General features: G+C 41.2%; 1 protein-coding gene across 1 annotated transcript in view; it reads left to right on the top strand.

The window, feature by feature from the left end:
• The window catches only part of TMEM44 (transmembrane protein 44), a 72179-nt gene that overhangs the window by 11544 nt on the left and 43101 nt on the right, over positions 1 to 17534 (top strand). The window contains exons 3-4 of the mRNA XM_089675653.1: positions 11949 to 12042; positions 13502 to 13665. Coding sequence (XP_089531779.1) covers positions 11949 to 12042; positions 13502 to 13665 — 258 coding nt within the window. The remainder of the gene's footprint in view (positions 1 to 11948; positions 12043 to 13501; positions 13666 to 17534) is intronic.

Below are 17534 nucleotides of genomic sequence, written 5' to 3' on the forward strand. Positions count from 1 at the left end.
GAGGGGATTTGTAGAGGTGGGAGGGTTTTTTTTCACATGCTTTGGTTTCTTGATATTTTGATCTGTAGACTTTTTTTTGTGAATGGATCTTCATACTAAGTGATTGTGTAAGTAAATCCTATGTGCACGAAAATGTTACTTGATTCATCTTCCCCTTTGTTTCCTGCTATAACCTGAGCACACACAGTTCATTAGAAGTATCTTTAGATTGTAAGCTCTTATGAGCAGGAGTGTTTTATTTTTGCCACGTCAATACTATTTTTGTGACTCACCAAGATATTGACTGTACCTACTTGTTCCTGCTGACCAAATAAATGAAGATATATTTGATCAATAAATGTTTGACCGATGTTTTTGTGTTTATTTTATGTTCAATATATGAACAACCTTAATAGTTACTTTGTATACTTATATAATCTGCTCAAATGTAGCTTGTAAGAGCGTGAATATGCAAGTGTGTGCAAACTGGCTTTTTCAAAACCAAAAAAAAGAAAAAACCCACTTGCACCACAATATTGTTATGTACTAATGAATGTCACATTCACTGTGCAGCCAGCTACAGGTTTTCTACTCTTCGATTTACAGTAATAAAATAGTCCACACTTTGTTGATTTTTGGCCTTTGGCAACAAATATTAGCCAAGGTTAAAAAAAACAAATCAATAAGAAACACACATTTGCGAAAGCTATCATAGCCGTGCATAGAAATGCGCGATTGCAAACAAATAAGCACCAAACAGGTGTCCCCCATGGCGCATGAACGGCTATCCTGGAAGTCCGTCATCACGTGCGCGCACCCGGAAGTGGTTGTGGGGAGTGTAAGTGGATGAGAAGTGGTTGAAGGTTTTGTGTTGGTTGAAAATTTTGATAACTTTATTGGCATTTGGACATGGCGAGAGCACAGTTCTCAACTGAGGAGATGATCCTTATATGTAAAGTAAGTGTGGCCATTGCAAATATGTTTATAACATGTGAGGGACAGGTAATTGTAATTTTGTGGGTGGGGCCTAGCAGAATCTCACTTGGTGCACATGCTACTTATCTGTACATTAGCTCCTGGGTATTGATGGGTCAATGATATTAACCACTTGCCTACTGGGTACTCCTACCCCCTTCCCGTCCTGGCCAATTTTCATCTTTCTGCACTGTTACCCTTTGAATGACAATTGTGCGGTCATGCCACATTGTACCCATCTTAAATTTGTATCAGTTTTTTCAGACAAATAGAGCTTTCTTTGGGTGGTATTGACTTGCTGCTGTGAGTTTTACTTTTTGCTCGATAAACCACAAAATAGCTCATAATGAATAAAAGTCTGTTTATATTATAACATTTGGTAAACTGGTAATTTAGCAACACTGATGTGCGTTGATGAGGCAGCACTGGTGGGTGGCACTGCTGGCCACAGGTGGGCGGAACTGTTGGGTGGCACTGGTGGGCACTGATCATCGGGGCCAACCCCTGCTTTGATAACTGCTGGTTCTCGGCAGTACTTTCCACACATTCTGACAGCGTGATGAAAGTGCAGCCAAGACCCGGCAAATGCATTTCCCGGTGATCAGCGTGTCATTGGACATGGCTGATCACATGGTAAAAAGCCGCTGTGATTGGCCTTTACCACATCACGTGATCAGCTGTGTCCTTAGGACACAGCAATCACGGAGAGCGCGTTCTGCCAGGATGTCATATGACACCCTCCCAGAGCTGCCTGGATGCAGTGTAGCGTTATTCGGCTATCTGCGGTCGCCAAATAGGTAACCAGCTAGGCCTTCATGGCTAATCTTTGAATATCTGGACATGTATACTGCGTATAATGCATTACATTCTACAATGTGTTGGTGTACATGGTATTACAGTGTGCAATGCGTTGCTGGATTCTGCATGACAGTGGACAGCGTATCACAGTGTGCAATGCGTAGCTCCAGCCTGCATGACAGTGTACAGTGCATTACAGTCTACAATGTGTGGGTGTACACGGTATCACAGTGTGCAATGCGTTGCTCCATCCTGCATGACAGTGTACAGTGCATTACAGTCTACAATGTGTGGATGTACACGGTATCACAGTGTGCAATGCGTTGCTCCATCCTGCATGACAGTGTACAGTGCATTACAGTCTACAATGTGTGGGTGTACACGGTATCACAGTGTGCAATGCGTTGCTCCATCCTGCATGACAGTGTACAGTGCATTACAGTCTACAATGTGTGGGTGTACACGGTATTACTTTGTACAGTGTAATACAGTGTGCAATGCGTTGTACACTGCAGTGTGCACTAAAGCATTTTACACTCATGCACTGTACACACTAACGCATTTGACATTTCTAGTGTGCAATGCGTTAGTGTGCAATGCCTTGGACAGTACAATGCATTTGCAGTATTGGTGTATGTTTATTAAGCACAGATAGTTCATCTGATTTTAGTTATCAAGGAGAAGTCTTCTCTGTCCCCCTGTTTATGAGGTGGAGGACAATTGTTTTCCGAAGAAGAGAGGAGACATTTTTTCAAGGAGATCTGTATAGATTTCCAGAGATATGTGTAGATGGTTGAGGGGCTGCATGTGATCTCCGGAGATAATTGTGATTAATGATCACCTGAGTTAAACCAGTGAATGAAAAGTGTAAAAAAACATGGATTGAAAATAATCTGCACTGACCACTGTGCTTTGTCAAGCCACATATTGGCACATTCTGGTGTCACACAGATGCGATGTGAAATTTGCAGTGTTTTCTGTGCAAGCGCTGCACCGCATCACAACCGCAACCCCTTCCTGCCACCTGCTGCGGCTTTCTAGGTGAAGTTACCAACACACCAATATTGGTACACAAAGCGTATTGCGATTTGCCAAATTGGATGGCATGCCTATTCACACCCATGTGCATACCCTGAAAAAGGGTCCTGCACATTTTTGGCCCGGATGCGGTGCAATTTGAGGTGTGCAAAATGTTTGTCTCTAATTGCAACGCACACAAATTGCATGTGATTTGCCCAGGAGTGCGGTGTTAGACCACAATGCATGTATGTGAAGCCAGAATAAAAGGATGTGGATTTTGTCTATTTTTACTTGCGCATGTTAACATTATGTAAGTGCATTTTTCTTCTGTTTAACATGCTATAGACATGGAACATGCATTTGGATGTAGTGTTTTTGTATGTGCATTTTGGAAGTATTCTAAACACACATTGACCCTAGGGCCACACCATATCTTATGCAGGCCATAGATGGGTCGAAAATCGGCCGATTTTTCGGCCGAAAATAAAATCGGCCGATTTTCGGATCGTTAGTGGGCTATTTGTTCGGCCGTTTTTCGGTATTTTGGCAGATTTTTTTTTCTGGTAAAGTTGGGAAAAAAACAGTCGAATTTGCCGATCGGCCGATTTTCGCGGCAATGATGGGCAAATCGGCCGATTTTTTACTGATAAAAAATCTGCACATGAGCAGTGACCTGCAAGAGGAAGACAAAAAGAAGAAAAAGAAGAGGATGATGAAGAAGAGGATGATGATGATGAAGAAGAAGAAGATGAAGAAGAAGAAGATGATGAAGAGGAAGAAGAGGATGATGATGAAGAAGAGGATGATGATGAAGAAGAGGATGATGATGAAGAAGAAGACGATGAAGAAGAAGAGGATGATGATGAAGAAGAGGATGATGATGAAGACGAGGATGATGATGAAGACGAGGATGATGATGAAGAGGATGATGAAGAAGAAGATGATGAAGAAGAAGAAGAAGATGATGAAGAAGAGGATGATGATGAAGAAGAAGAAGAGGATGATGATGATGAAGAAGAAGAGGATGATGATGAAGAAGAAGAAGAGGATGATGATGATGAAGAAGAAGAGGATGAAGAAGAAGAAGAGGATGATGATGATGAAGAAGAGGATGATGATGAAGAAGAGGATGATGATGATGAAGAAGAAGATGATGAAGAGGAAGAAGAGGATGATGATGATGAAGATGATGAAGAAGAAGAGGATGATGAAGAAGAGGATGATGATGAAGAAGAAGAAGAGGATGATGAAGAAGAAGAAGAAGAGGAAGAAGAAGGATGAAAAATGAGAGGAATTCCAGTATGGCAAAAAGTGTCCCTGCAGAGAGCTCCGCTATTTCTTTGACGGTTCCTTGACATTTACAGCGGTTGCAACATTGTATCTATTTGTTTCCGAATAAAAACATCTGTATCCGAAATGGATACAAATACATTGTTGCAACCGCTATAAATGTCAAAGAACTGTCAAAGAAATAGCGGAGCTCTCTGCAGGGACACTTTTTGCCGGCTGTAGACGGGATGAAAATCGGCCGATTTTTTTTGTTACCATTGCTGGTAATGTCGGCCGCTTGAACAACCGATTTTTCATTTTTTAAAAGAAAAATCGGCCGTTTTTCTCCCCGTCTATGGCCTGCATAAGCATTAGTGTGCCTGGGGGAGGGGGGGACCTTTGGCCTTTCCAAACACAGTAGATGCTCCAAGAATGTTTCCTTGAACTCTTGAAATGGTTAAAAAGGAAAGACACTCTAGATAGCCTGCACTGAGAATTGACTGTCATGATGACGTGTCAATGATTATTTGCTCTCATTTTTCAGGAGTGGTACTGCTTGCGGTTGAAGCTGGTAGAAATCCACCTTCACATCCTCCACTCACCTTCACTTGTGGCCAGTGGATATTTTGTGGCCGCAGGCAAGAACTGGCATCGAGGACCTGCATAATGACCCTGGCATGCCAGAGGTGGTTTGGAAGCAGCACAGCAATTTGACCATCCCTTTCCTCTATGTTGGTTTTAGGGTGCAGAATTGCTTCTCGTTCGTGAACGGACTGTCGCCGGATATCAGAGTCCCCATATTTTCAAGATATGTTTTAGCCATGTTGGCTTATTTTTATGTTATTTTCCAAGTGTGTCGCACCTAACCGCACAGTAGTGTGGTGCCATGCGTATTTGTGGCTGTGAATGGGGCTGTTTTTAATAGACGTGTGTAGGTGCAACAACGTTTTCATCATGGTACCTGCGCACATCTACATAGGGCATTGCATTTCTTTGCTGTGCTGGAAAATGTGTGTTCTTGCATGCGTTTCTGCACCACCAATGGTGTGAACAAGTCCTAAGGGCTGGTTCACACTATACAGTCTAAGTCTAGATGTGTTCCTGATGGGTTTTTTTCATGCCCTTTTGGCATGCATGTTTAGTGTGTTCCAGTACATTTTGGATGCGTTTTGGACATGTTTACATTGCATTTTTGTATCTCTTCCACTTATTTTTTTCTATTTTCTTTGTATTCAATGTAGTTAGGGACATGTGCGTTTTAGTACATTCAAGGACGTTTCAATGTGTTCCAGTACAGTTCTGTGCAGAAACAATGCAGCGTGGTATATATATATATATATTCATCATTCTTTAGAAGTTTTATTTATCATCACCCTTTGTATCTTTCTGTATTTATTTTTTGGTCTCTTTTACAAGATTCTGCCCCCCCCCCCCCTTCCATCCACTATTGAGTTCTGGCCGCCACTTCTCGTTTTGAATTTTAGACCTACACAGACTTTGTGGGCTTTTACTTGTGGCCATTCATGCAGCTGGCCTCCTTCCCTCCCCCCCTCCCCAATACCAGTTCACCTTTACCTCTACAGTTACTTTTTAGCATAAGGTGCTTTTTCAGAGGGTCAACCTGGGGGACATGTCTATTCAGCTACCAGCCCAATTTGTCATTGCTGATGTGTATCTGGTCTTGAAGAAATGCATTGAAGTGTCCTGCCCTGGGATGGAGGCTGCCTGTGCCTCCCTGCCGGCTGCCATAACAGCTCTAACGGAGTTTTAGACCTGTGCACACATTCTCACTGAAACAGAAATGGCTTCTACATCAACTTTTAGAGAAATACTGGAGTACTATGGGTGTACTACCAGCCTGGTTCATATATAATGGGGATGCAATCCCCATTAAAAAAAAATACTGCAACGTACCTCCTGCTCTTTGTCAGGAAGTAAAAGACTTGCTCCATAATATGCTACAGAGTGGAGCTGTCCGGAAAAGTCAGAGCCCGTGGGCCGTCCCCATGGCCCTAGTCAGAAAGAAAGATGGGAGCTTATGCACTTTTCGTGATGCTTACCCCTGCCACGGGTGGAAGAGTCTCTCATAACCGTAGGATAAGCATATTACTTCTCAACCTTTCATCTAGCCAGCCGCTGCTGGCATGTACCTGTGAAAGAGAAGGACTGAGAGGAGATTAGCCACCCCCCAAGACCGTCAAAAAACTGCATTCTCTTCTGAGGCTTGTAGGCTATTACCGATGCTTAATCGCAAAAGTTGCTCAGATCATGGCTCCTCTTACCCAGCTACTGTACAGACAGTCTACTCAACAGAAGGGCAAGTTGTCTGCCTTCAATTTAGCTAATTATCAGACTGCCCTGGAGGAAAACCTTGAAATCCTCAGGGAGTGATTCACCATAGCTCCTCTTCTGATGCATGCTAATTATCAAAGTCTTTTTGTATCAACACTGACAGCAGATTTCAAAGACTGGGTGCTATGCTTGCTCAAGGGAGGTTAGGCATATAATAGCCTATGCCAGCCATAGCCTGAAACATACACTTTGAGTGATTGGGCCACTCTACAGCAACAGCATGCTCCCTGAATAACAACCCCCCCCCCCCATCAGGAATGCCTTCAACTTACAGCTGTAGTGCGATAATTGATCCAATATTGCGACCATCTGGAGGTGCAGGATAGAGTGTTGTGCCAGCAGACTTGCAATCCTTCCATGCAGCGGGATACACACCAGATTGTGGACCTTTAGTCGGCTGCTTTGGAAGCTTGTCAGATTCTCTATTCTACCATAGGACAATTTGGTGTAGACCATACCTTGGCCCATGTAAGGCAGTATTTCTACTGCCCGGGGATGGTAGATTGAGTGCAACGGAATTGTTGAGAGTGTCAGCACTAAGGCCTACATAAAGCACTTGCTGAACAAACCACCTCTATAGTGATTACCATGGCTGAGCTGTTTAGACTTTTTGACAGCAGTTGAGACATCATGTGAGTTCCATTATGGCCTAGTGTTCATAGATCACTTCTCAAAGTTCACCATAGTGGTTAATACCTATAACCAAACAGCAGTAGCCACTGCCATGTTGATCTGCACACACGTTGTGCAGCCATATGGTTGCCTGAAACTAATCCTGCCAGATCAGGGCCCTTATTTCAAGTATCAGGTTTTCTCAGAACTATGTTGACTGAGTGGAATTCGCAAGTCACATGCCGCTCCATATTACTGTCAGGCAAAGTAGGCGTGTGAGCATGTCAACTTCTCTCTGCTTCGTATGTCTAGGACAGTGGATCAGGGACACAGGGATCTTTGGTCACAGTATGTGGGAGAAGTGGTTTGGGCCTACAACCATACAGTGCACAAAGCTACCAGCTATACACCTTTGTTCCTGATATTTGGATGTAGTGGGAGAGTACCAATTAATTTGTTACTGGAGACGCAAGAGCCTGTGTCTTCTCATACACCAAATGTCACGTACCTGGATAGTGAGCCTGACGTGAAGAGGCAGGCTTCCCGTACAACTCCGGCTCAAGGACTGCTGATGGTGAGACAGCGGTTGCAGGGGCATGTTGGGGTATGAGTGCCTGTGATCAGTCCAGAAATAGCAAGTGAGCTGATGAGTTGAAGGCAAGGAGCAGGGTTCTGATGCAGCTGTGCGGGATGGATGGATACTCAAGTGCAGCGTGCTGAGGATGCAGGGTCAGACGAGCCCGATTCGGTATCAGTGAGGCAGATCAGGCTTACAGCGGCAGGAGGAAGATTAGTCAGGTCACAGACCAGGTCAGCAACGGAAGATCAATTAGACAGGAGCAGAGACAGAAGAATAATCCAAAGACAAGCCAGAAGTCAGGACAGGAAGCAATCAAGCCGAGATCAGGAACAGGCTGGTTCGGTATCAGGAGACAATCACTGGAATCAGGAAACACGAGCAGGGAAAAGACCATACGGCAATGGGACAACTACTGCAGCCAGTTTAAATAGCCCTTCCGGCTCCAGCATTAGTGACAGGCACGCGCCCACATGTGTGAGCGCGCCGATGTCCAGGTACCCGCACATCTGTTTGGCTCGTAAGGACTCTGCACGTGCACATATTTGTGCACCACGGAACTTTACTTCCACTATGGGTAGGTCTTCCCTGACACCAAATAATTGGGTTAAAGAGCAGTGAAACTGTTTTGAAAACAGCCAAACAAGTGGTTTTGGACTGTCATCAGGATTTAGTGGATGAGGCTGCAGCTGAGACCAGGAGATAGGTTACATGTCTAGAACACAAAGCATGAAATATGCAATGAACTGGAACCCAGGTGGATGTCTAGACCATACTGTGTGGAAAATAAACCTTTTCTGAACTCTGCAGTGTTTAATGTTGTAGCAGAGGGTCAAGGAAATACCCAGAAATGTCTGCATCGGAACTTGCTGAGACCTTGTGTCTTCGGGAGAGGTTCTTATTCTGTCTCTGCTGTATACTTGGGAAGTAGAAGTTCAATGGATATACCTCCAATTCTGGAGGCCTCGGTGGAGTGGTATTTGCCTCCTATTGAAACTCAATTTTTGGACTGAGAAAGTACAACTGATCCAGCTGTACAGCCTGTGGACATTTTGGAAGGCTCAAGTGGATCTGCCAGCGATGGTCCTCTGCCACCTGAGAGCTCTAAACAAATTCCTGAAGATGATCCTCTTGTGGAAGCTATGGACAATGTTGATTGATTCCACCCTGCTAGAAATACTAGAAGATGATTACCGATTAGATATTATGATTATGCCGAAGACTGCATCCGTTAAGGGGGGAGCATAGCTATGTGTAGGTTTCCCTCAATCCAGCAGGTGGCAATGGAGTCCGTTAGGGAAACTATCTCCTAATGGACTCATTTGGAGGTATCAGCTGTCTAATTGGGCACTAAAAATTCTGGTCACCTTTGGCAGCCATGTTGGTGTGGGCCCTTGTAAGTTAGAGTACATGCTTCATTCGAATGCACCTGGAATGAGTGTGTCAGGAAAGGCCTACCCATAGGGCAGGCGATGATCCTCGGCATACAAATATGTGCATGCGCAGAGTTCTTACGAGCCGGGCAGATGTGCGGGTGCTTAGACATAGGCGTGCACACTTGCGCATGCGCACTCATGCATACAGGCACGCGTCTGTCACTAATGCTGGCGCCAAAAGTGCTATTTAAACTGGCTGCAGTAGATGTCCCATTGCCGTATGGTCTTATCCCTGCTTGTGTTTCCTGATTCCTGTGATTGTCTTCTGATACTGAACCAGCTTATTCCTGACCTCCGCTTGACCGCTACCTGCCCTGACCTCTGGCTTGCCTTGGATTTACCCTTCTGTCTCCTCTCCTGTCTGATTGATCTTCCACTGCTAACCTGGCCTGTGACTCGACTATTCTTCCTCCTGCCGCTTAAATCTGATCTGCCTGTCCAATACTGAACCCGGCTTGTCTGACCCTGCATCCTCAGAACGCACCTCTCGGTAATCCATCCAGCATGGCTATTCAGAATCCTGCTCTCTGCCTCCAGCCTGCCCTGCAGCTCATCTACTTACCAGCTACTACTGGACTGATCACAGGCACTCATACCCCACCATGCCCCTGCGGCCGCTGTCTCACCATCAGCGGTTCTTGAGCCGGAGTTGTATGGGAGGCCTGCCTCTTCATGTCAGGCTCACTATCCAGGTACATGACAGAGTGATATGTGAGGGACTAAGACCCTGCTTATTAGCAAAAGTAAATAGTGCCAGGAAAGGTTCCTGGTGAGTAAAGTTAGTACAGGGACAACACCTGCCTTCAAGAAATGTTCCAGTATCTGGATTAGCAGTACTGTTGTGTCATCCCAGTGCACTGCCAACCGACTCACCCAGTGGAAGTGTCCTCTGGTATTAAAGGCCCAAGCCTGGTGGCACTGTGTAAACAAGAATTGTTATTCTTCTTCAGTGCTTTTCTTTATTGTCATTATCCTTGCTGCCATAATATACAAGATGCTAAAATCAAGAAGTGTGTGTGTGTGTGTGTGTGTGTGTGTGTGTGTGTGTGTGTCTTACTGGGTAACATGAACCTTTACAACCAATTTAAGTACTTGTAGAAATATGGTTTATCTCAACACTGTGCCATTTTACTGCACAACTTAGTCTGTTATAGGAAGTTGAAAAATTAGAGATTTACTGTTTTTATGCTAAAAGAAATCTCCTGCAATAAACCCGAAATTTCATTGCAAGGATTAAAGTTAACATTTTCAACAGTTGGTGTCAAAGTGTATGCACAATCAGAAGGAGGTTGCACTGTTGTGCTGTGGACTGATGAATCAAAGATCGTTTTTTTTTTGCCACAGTAAATTTGTTTGGTGCAAACCAAAGCAGCATTTCAACATAAGAGCCTTGTACAAACTGATGGTAGATATTTTTTACATTTGGCTCTTCTTTGCTGCTTCAGTGTTTGGGCAGCTTGTAGTCTTTAAGTTAACTATGAATTTTATGAAAACACAAGCATCTTGCAATGTAAGAAATTTTGCATGGATTAGTGGTCAAAATGTGTACAGGGTCAATATCAGAGACTGGTGGACACTTGTGAAAAACAACTAATTGACGTAGTTTCTGCCAGCAGGGGCAATGCCAACTTCTGTGGCCAAAGTGTGTACTTTCTTTCTCTTCTGTTCATCATTCAATCTATTGATATTGTGTGGTAAATAAATGATTGAAAAAGGAGTTTGTCCTTTCATTTTTATTCAAATGTATCACCTTTTATCTGTTAGCACTGATTGAATGAAGATCCAATGTTTGCTTGTTTAAAAATGTTGAAAACTTTGGAGGGGTGTATATTCTTCTTCATGTGACTGTATAGTAGCTTGAAAAAACTCATAGATGTAGGTGAGCTCTCACAGGCATATTGGGGCTTGCACATGCGCACATAGAGTGGTCAAGCCACTTCAGAGTACAGAAATGACAGCTACTGTCCACCAACCCTGGGGTCACCATGTTTTTATACAGAGACAATTGAACAGAACATGGTTGTAATGTGGTTAAAACAGTGTAATTAAGTTAATTAGTATACTAAAACAGAGCCAGGTTTCCACTGCCATTATTGTAACCATAATTCTTCCATCTCCAAAAAAGAAAAGTACTTTATAACTCATCAAAAATGCTTATTTTTTAGTGCAAAGCATTTTTTGAATGCAGTGCTACAAAAACGGACACTAGTTTTAAATGTTTACATATGAATGGTTAAACAAAATTAATAACATTAGTTTGTGTCTACAACCATAGTTTTCATTTATGAATGATTGATCTTTTAAAGTTATCAGCAGTTGTCTGTATCCGAAGCAATGTTAACACTGTTGATTAGGGATGAGCTTGAGCATGTTTGGACCCTGGTACGAACCCAAGTGGCACGCCCACCAGAATGCTGTCAATTGTACTGGGCCTCTGTCTGGACAGTGCTGATTGGCCCTGTGCTGATCACATGCACCCTCCCAAACACAAAAAACCTCTCTAGTAATACACACTAAACTGACCATGTGCTGAGTGTCTCCTGGGGCTCTGCACTATCAGCAAATGGTGTGGTGACTGTGGAAGAAGGGGAGGATCAGAGAAGATGGGATCAAACAGCCTTTTTACATAATGCAGATAATTAACCCCTTAGGTTCCACTGTGAGTATAACAAGCATGCTTTAATGCATATGCAGTCTGATTTTACTGTTGAGGGTTTAGTAACACTTTAACTGACTTCTTATGAAGGAAAGCCATTGCACATAACATCTGTATATTTATAAAGGTAAAAAGGAAAAATTGTCTACCTTCTACCTACCTACTGGAAGGTTTATATGAGAATATATTAATATATTCTCATTTTCATATTACCATTCTTTTAATGTTTAATTTTAGGTTGTAATACTGTTTTATCTTGACTCTTTGTTAACAGGTTATCACTGGAGCTTATATGGCATTATCAGATGTTATAAACTTCATATTAACTTTGTTTCCAGTATGCACATCCAGCTACAGAGTGAGAGCAAGTATGTAATGCATTTTATCTAATGACCAATAATATTAATACAGTACTGTTACTGACTCAATTTAAATGTGATATGAAGACTTAGGAGTGTATTTATAAAATATTCAAATAGCTTTTTGTTCATTGAAACCATGTGTAAATTTGATTCGTGTGAATGGGGCAAAATTGATTGTTTGAGGCTATATTCTCTACAAATTGAATGTTATATGCACATGGGCATATTAAAAAAACTCCTATCTATGCTGGATCTTTCTGCCAGCAGTTGGCAGAAAAATAAAGCATACAGAATGTTTGTTTTGGTGTGCAATTATGTGCATTTATGTGTGTTTACAGGCCTATGGTGTTTAAAAGCTTATGAGCGTAAACTAATTTGGTTCGAAAACCGCTTCTTCGGAACCTCATATTTGTATATGACAAATTTAACGTGTAATTGGGTTGTTTCTACAAAATTAGAACACACTAAGACAAAATTAGAATAATACATAGGTACATTTCTTCAAATAGTCCCCAAAGTGGGGATCATCTAATCAGCAGGAGCAGGGAAATAAACTGGAGAGGGAGGGGAGAAAAAAAGAAAGAAAACCAAAAGAAAACTATACACCACATAACAGCATACAAATACTTACAGAAACAAGGAGTGGGCATGAGAAAGAACACATAAAGAAGGGCTGTCACTTCTGCCAAGGCTGTGGGGAAGCCAATGGAAACCAACAAGGGGAAGTGAACATGCTCCATATAACTTAGAACCAATCAGAATTTCCCAAACTACACCAGGAAAAAAGTCAAATTTAAATACATAACAATAACAAAGAAAAGATGGGGAGGGGGAGGAAAAAAACATGCTTAAAATAATATAATCACATCCAATAGAGAGGATAAATCATGTCTGAAACATGTATATAAACTACCTATGTCCACATTAATCTAGGAAATGCATATACATCAAGTATATGTGCCACCTGCAACCAAGTTAAGCTCCCACGTCTACCACTCTCTACAAACGATCGCCCATTTTCAGTATGATATACTGGACATAAACTGAAGATGCAATAGGAATACAACAAAAAACAAAAAAAAACACATATAGCTATACTGACCCTCAAACGCCATCAAATGATCGTATAGCAATCGATCAAATGAGAGACTGGAGTCTTCCAAATGAAAGAATGGGATAATCCAAATCAATATGACATGTCCCAGGGTATCTATAGATTGTATATATAAAATATAAATGAGATATAAATGAGCTATACTAAAACACAAATATTAAAAATGAAATTACTAACCCTCAGCATTAGTAGGAAATTCAAAAGATGATAGATGAAATACTGGGAGATCTCAGTTCCAAATACATATCCAGCCATTGTTATAACTACAAAGAGATTTGAATTTTTGTTTGCTAACACACCATCAAAGAAATAAAAACATGATGTAATAAAATATTCTTCTTTTCTTTATAGGTCATCAACCTTCCAGAAGAAAAAGGCACCGCAAACCGGTCCTTTCTGCCCTTACCTACTGTGTGATGATAAGTCTGGGGTACTACTCCCTACAAGTGAACACCCCTCTACTTCCTGAAGTATCCCATGGTCCTCGAAGAAAGCTGCTTGGGAGTGTTCTGCAGGTAACTATGACCCAATTCTGTTCAAGTAAGGTCATGTAATGGGTAAGCAGTATGCAAACCAAAAAGAACAATCTTGGCCACAGATCTTCAGCCACTCCAGTACTGCATTAATCTGGTCCACTGCACAAGTCCCAACCAAAAGAAGACACTCAAAATGGCTGACGCATTTTGAGGGGGGACCCCTCTTCCTCAGAGCCCAAGTTGGGACACACATGGTGGATCAGTTTATTGCAAGATACTGTGGATATTGATAGGCTTGAGATTTTATGCTGTTTGTGAGTATACATATGGTTGATCATTTCAAAAAAAGGAATCCCAAAGATGATGCAGGGCTGGTGCACCCTTCTCTTCTTGTTTCTTGTCTCTTCTAATGGGTAGACAGTCCGTGAACCACCAAAACAACATGAAGCGGAAGGTGATAGGATCAATTTCTGTCTGTAGCCCAACTGTCCTCGATTATTTTTCACCACCAGGCCCGGGAGAAATAAAGCTCCAGACACCAGAGTATAAAAGCTAAGTCAGAAACTGCAAATAGTTGATGAGTACCATATAAGGTGGTTCTGTTTACTGAGAATACAAATTAGACTCAGGACACGAGAGAAAAGTTACAAGCGAAACTCAAAACCGAAACTAATTGTTCACACATCTAGAAATGGAGGCATTATACAAAATGGATGCCAGTTAAAAAGACATATTTCCTTACAGAGGATGAGAACTGTACTACACCAAGGTATAGCTTAGGATGAGTGTTCAGGGAGTCCAAAAAGAAAACTTGGGTTAGCAGTAGGAAAGTTCTGAGAGAAGCATAAAGAGAGGAAGAGAAGATAAATGAACACAGAATAAAAAGGCATGACCCTATACCTATCTGACACCCTAGTAAATATATTTTGTTAGCCTGTATCAAGGAGTGTGTGCGTGTGTGTGCGTGTGTGTTGTTCCTGATGAGATCAGCTACAGAGGATTTATTTGGATGAAGTTTCCAGCTCCTGGAATTTGTTTATCTACTAAAATCATGTATGGGAAAGTATCAAATGTTACAATTCAGTATCTTCTGTTTCTGCCTAATAATCTTGTCTGGATGATATTTACCTAAGAAATATACGCACCAAGCATCGTTTAGTTTGAGTACTGTGAACTAGGGAAGAGATTAGGCTAATCTTACAGTAATGCATGTTGCTCATAGGTCTTATTCTCTGAAGAAAGGCTTGCAGGAATCTTTTAATTATGAACTAAAATCCAAAACAGGACACTGTTCATCTTTGAGACATACCTTTTACCTATTAGTTACATCAGCTGTCAGCAGTATTTAATGAACAGTACATTCATTCCTTCTCCTTCCAGTACACTACTCTCTTGTTATTGATTTTCAGTGGTATCATTACGTTAACCTAGATGTGGAATATTTATCTCTAGATCAGTAATAACAGAATGCTGTAGACTTGATGCTGGTGTTGCAGCACAAACCTAAACTGAAGGGCAACCTAAGATCCTTGAAAGCTGATTTCTGATTTGTTGTTGCCCTTTTGTGACCAGAGATAATGGATACCTAGAAGCCCTGTGTCAGTTATGGCTCATGTACACGGGGCGTTTGGAAAACTCTTCTGAATGATGGAAACTGATGGAAACTGTATTCCATTTGAATACATGGAAAACGCTTTGCATGCATTTCTGATGATGAAAAAAGGCTCTGGACAACATCTGGACATGGAACAGTTAAAAAACACTTCTAAACGCAAACGCTTATAAACGTAGTTAATCGTGTTTACAAGCAATTACAAACATTTGGCATTCGAAACGCCAGTAAAATCTACTCCTGAACGCAAGTTTGTTGCGTTCAAAAAAACTACTGTAAACTCAACTGCCTGTAAACAACTGTAAACGACTATGTGTACATGGACACATAGGAAAACATTAGGGAGAGTTCAGGGGCTGCTGAAAAAAATGCTGAACAGCTCCTGAATGTCAGTTTAGGAGCTGCAGTGTACATGAGCCCTTAACATATTATTAGCTTTACTACTTATCTGCATACCTCATTTTTGTAAGGACTTGTACAACGTTTATTCCATACACTGTTTTAATAAACCCCACATTTTATTTAATTTGGATTTGTTAATTTAGAATATGCTGTATATAATTTTTTAATTCTGTAATAGTATCTGACAATTACAACATTTAGCCTGAATTTGCCAGTGTTTGTCTATTTATTGTGTCAGTGAGGCTTCTAGTCTGCATGTGATCTCATAATCGGGAACCACTCATGCTCTTAATCTTTAGTGGTGATCGTAGCTGTTAAAGCCAGTTGTGCAAAGTATTGGCTGGTGGCTTTCAAGGAAATTCATTCTTTAATGTATTCCCCAGCATGATGCTGTCAATGCTGATAATGTATAGATTGTGGGCAGGAAGGGGTTACACAGATTTTGCCACGGCATTTCATACATCGCATCAGATTACCACTGATTTTCCAAGTATAAATGCCAGGTTCTAAAGAAGAAGGCAGCCAAGTCAGATGCCTCCACATCTTTTGACACCATGGGGTTTATTTACTAAAGCTGGAGATTCCAAAATCAGACTCCCTTCTGCATAGAAACCAATCAGCTTCTAACCTCGGCTTGTTAAATGAAGCTTTGGCAATGAAACCTGGAAGCTGATTGGTTTCTATGCAGAAGGGAGTCTGATTTTGGACTCTCCAGCTTTAGTAAATAAACCCCCTTCTGTTCAGATCAACAGCCCTCTAGCTCCCTGAGCAGGGCTATAGATTAAAGGATTATTAAATGTACTTTTTGTGATAAACTTCCCAATCAGCCCAATCTATCTCAAAAATTCAATAAACCAACATATTCCAAAAGGTGATGATCAAATCTAAACTAAAATAATAATAAACCACCCCTCTAATATATATTCCAAAATCATCAAATATAAATGATAAAATAACATAAATAAAATAAAATATAATAAATTAAAATATATATAAAAGTGTCCAAATCTCCAAAAAATAATAATAATAATAATAAGTGTCCAAATCTCCAAAAAAGTATGTAATATAAACAAATAAATGTCCAAAAAATCCCAAGAAAAACAAAAACGTTCTTTATGTGTTCAGTGAAGCAAAACGATTATCCAAAAATGCCTTGTTATCCTCAAAAGTAAAAAGAAAAATATATCATAGTGTAATATCCTCAAACATATATATATGCTTCACACTGTGCAAAACTCAAATCACACCAAAAATAGTGAAAAATCAATAAAGAAAAAATAAACGTGAGAACTCGTGATCACTCCAATCTCAAGTGAAAAGTGATACTAGGTATCAATATCCTATATACTCCAGCCAAAGTAGATGCTAAATACCATTACCCTCTTATGGTATATTCAGGCATATACTGTTAGATAGGAAAGGCATTCCTCCATCACTCTTATCCCGGGGTATTCCTCATATGGACAAAGAGAAGGCTCAATCAGGCAGATTTCATAAAAAGATATAAATTTATTCCACACTTACATGTAAAAACACTTTATCCAGCTCTCTGTACTGCACATTTCAGTCTCTGGTTGAAAAAACGATCGTTTCCAACCGACAAAATGGCCGCGGCGACACTTCCGGTTAGCGTGCGTGCGTAATGACGTCACTCCCCTAACGCGTTTCGTCACTTCCGGACTTCATCTGATTTTTTCAACCACCTCTCTTAACCCTTGCTGTAGCACTTAGCAGCTATAAGAAAAAGAGTGGCATATGTGTTTATGCAGTCTGAATTACAGTACTAAATCAAGAGTTCAATTGAGATATAATGCAACAAAGCAGATTAATATTGCCATTTTTATAAGTCATGTGATCATAGGTCAAATCATGATACATGTCCCCTCACAACTAC

The sequence above is a fragment of the Staurois parvus genome, unplaced genomic scaffold (genome assembly GCF_062004578.1).
Source record: "Staurois parvus isolate SC_StPar_1 unplaced genomic scaffold, SC_StPar_1.0 ptg000155l, whole genome shotgun sequence".
Lineage (NCBI taxonomy): Eukaryota > Metazoa > Chordata > Amphibia > Anura > Ranidae > Staurois > Staurois parvus.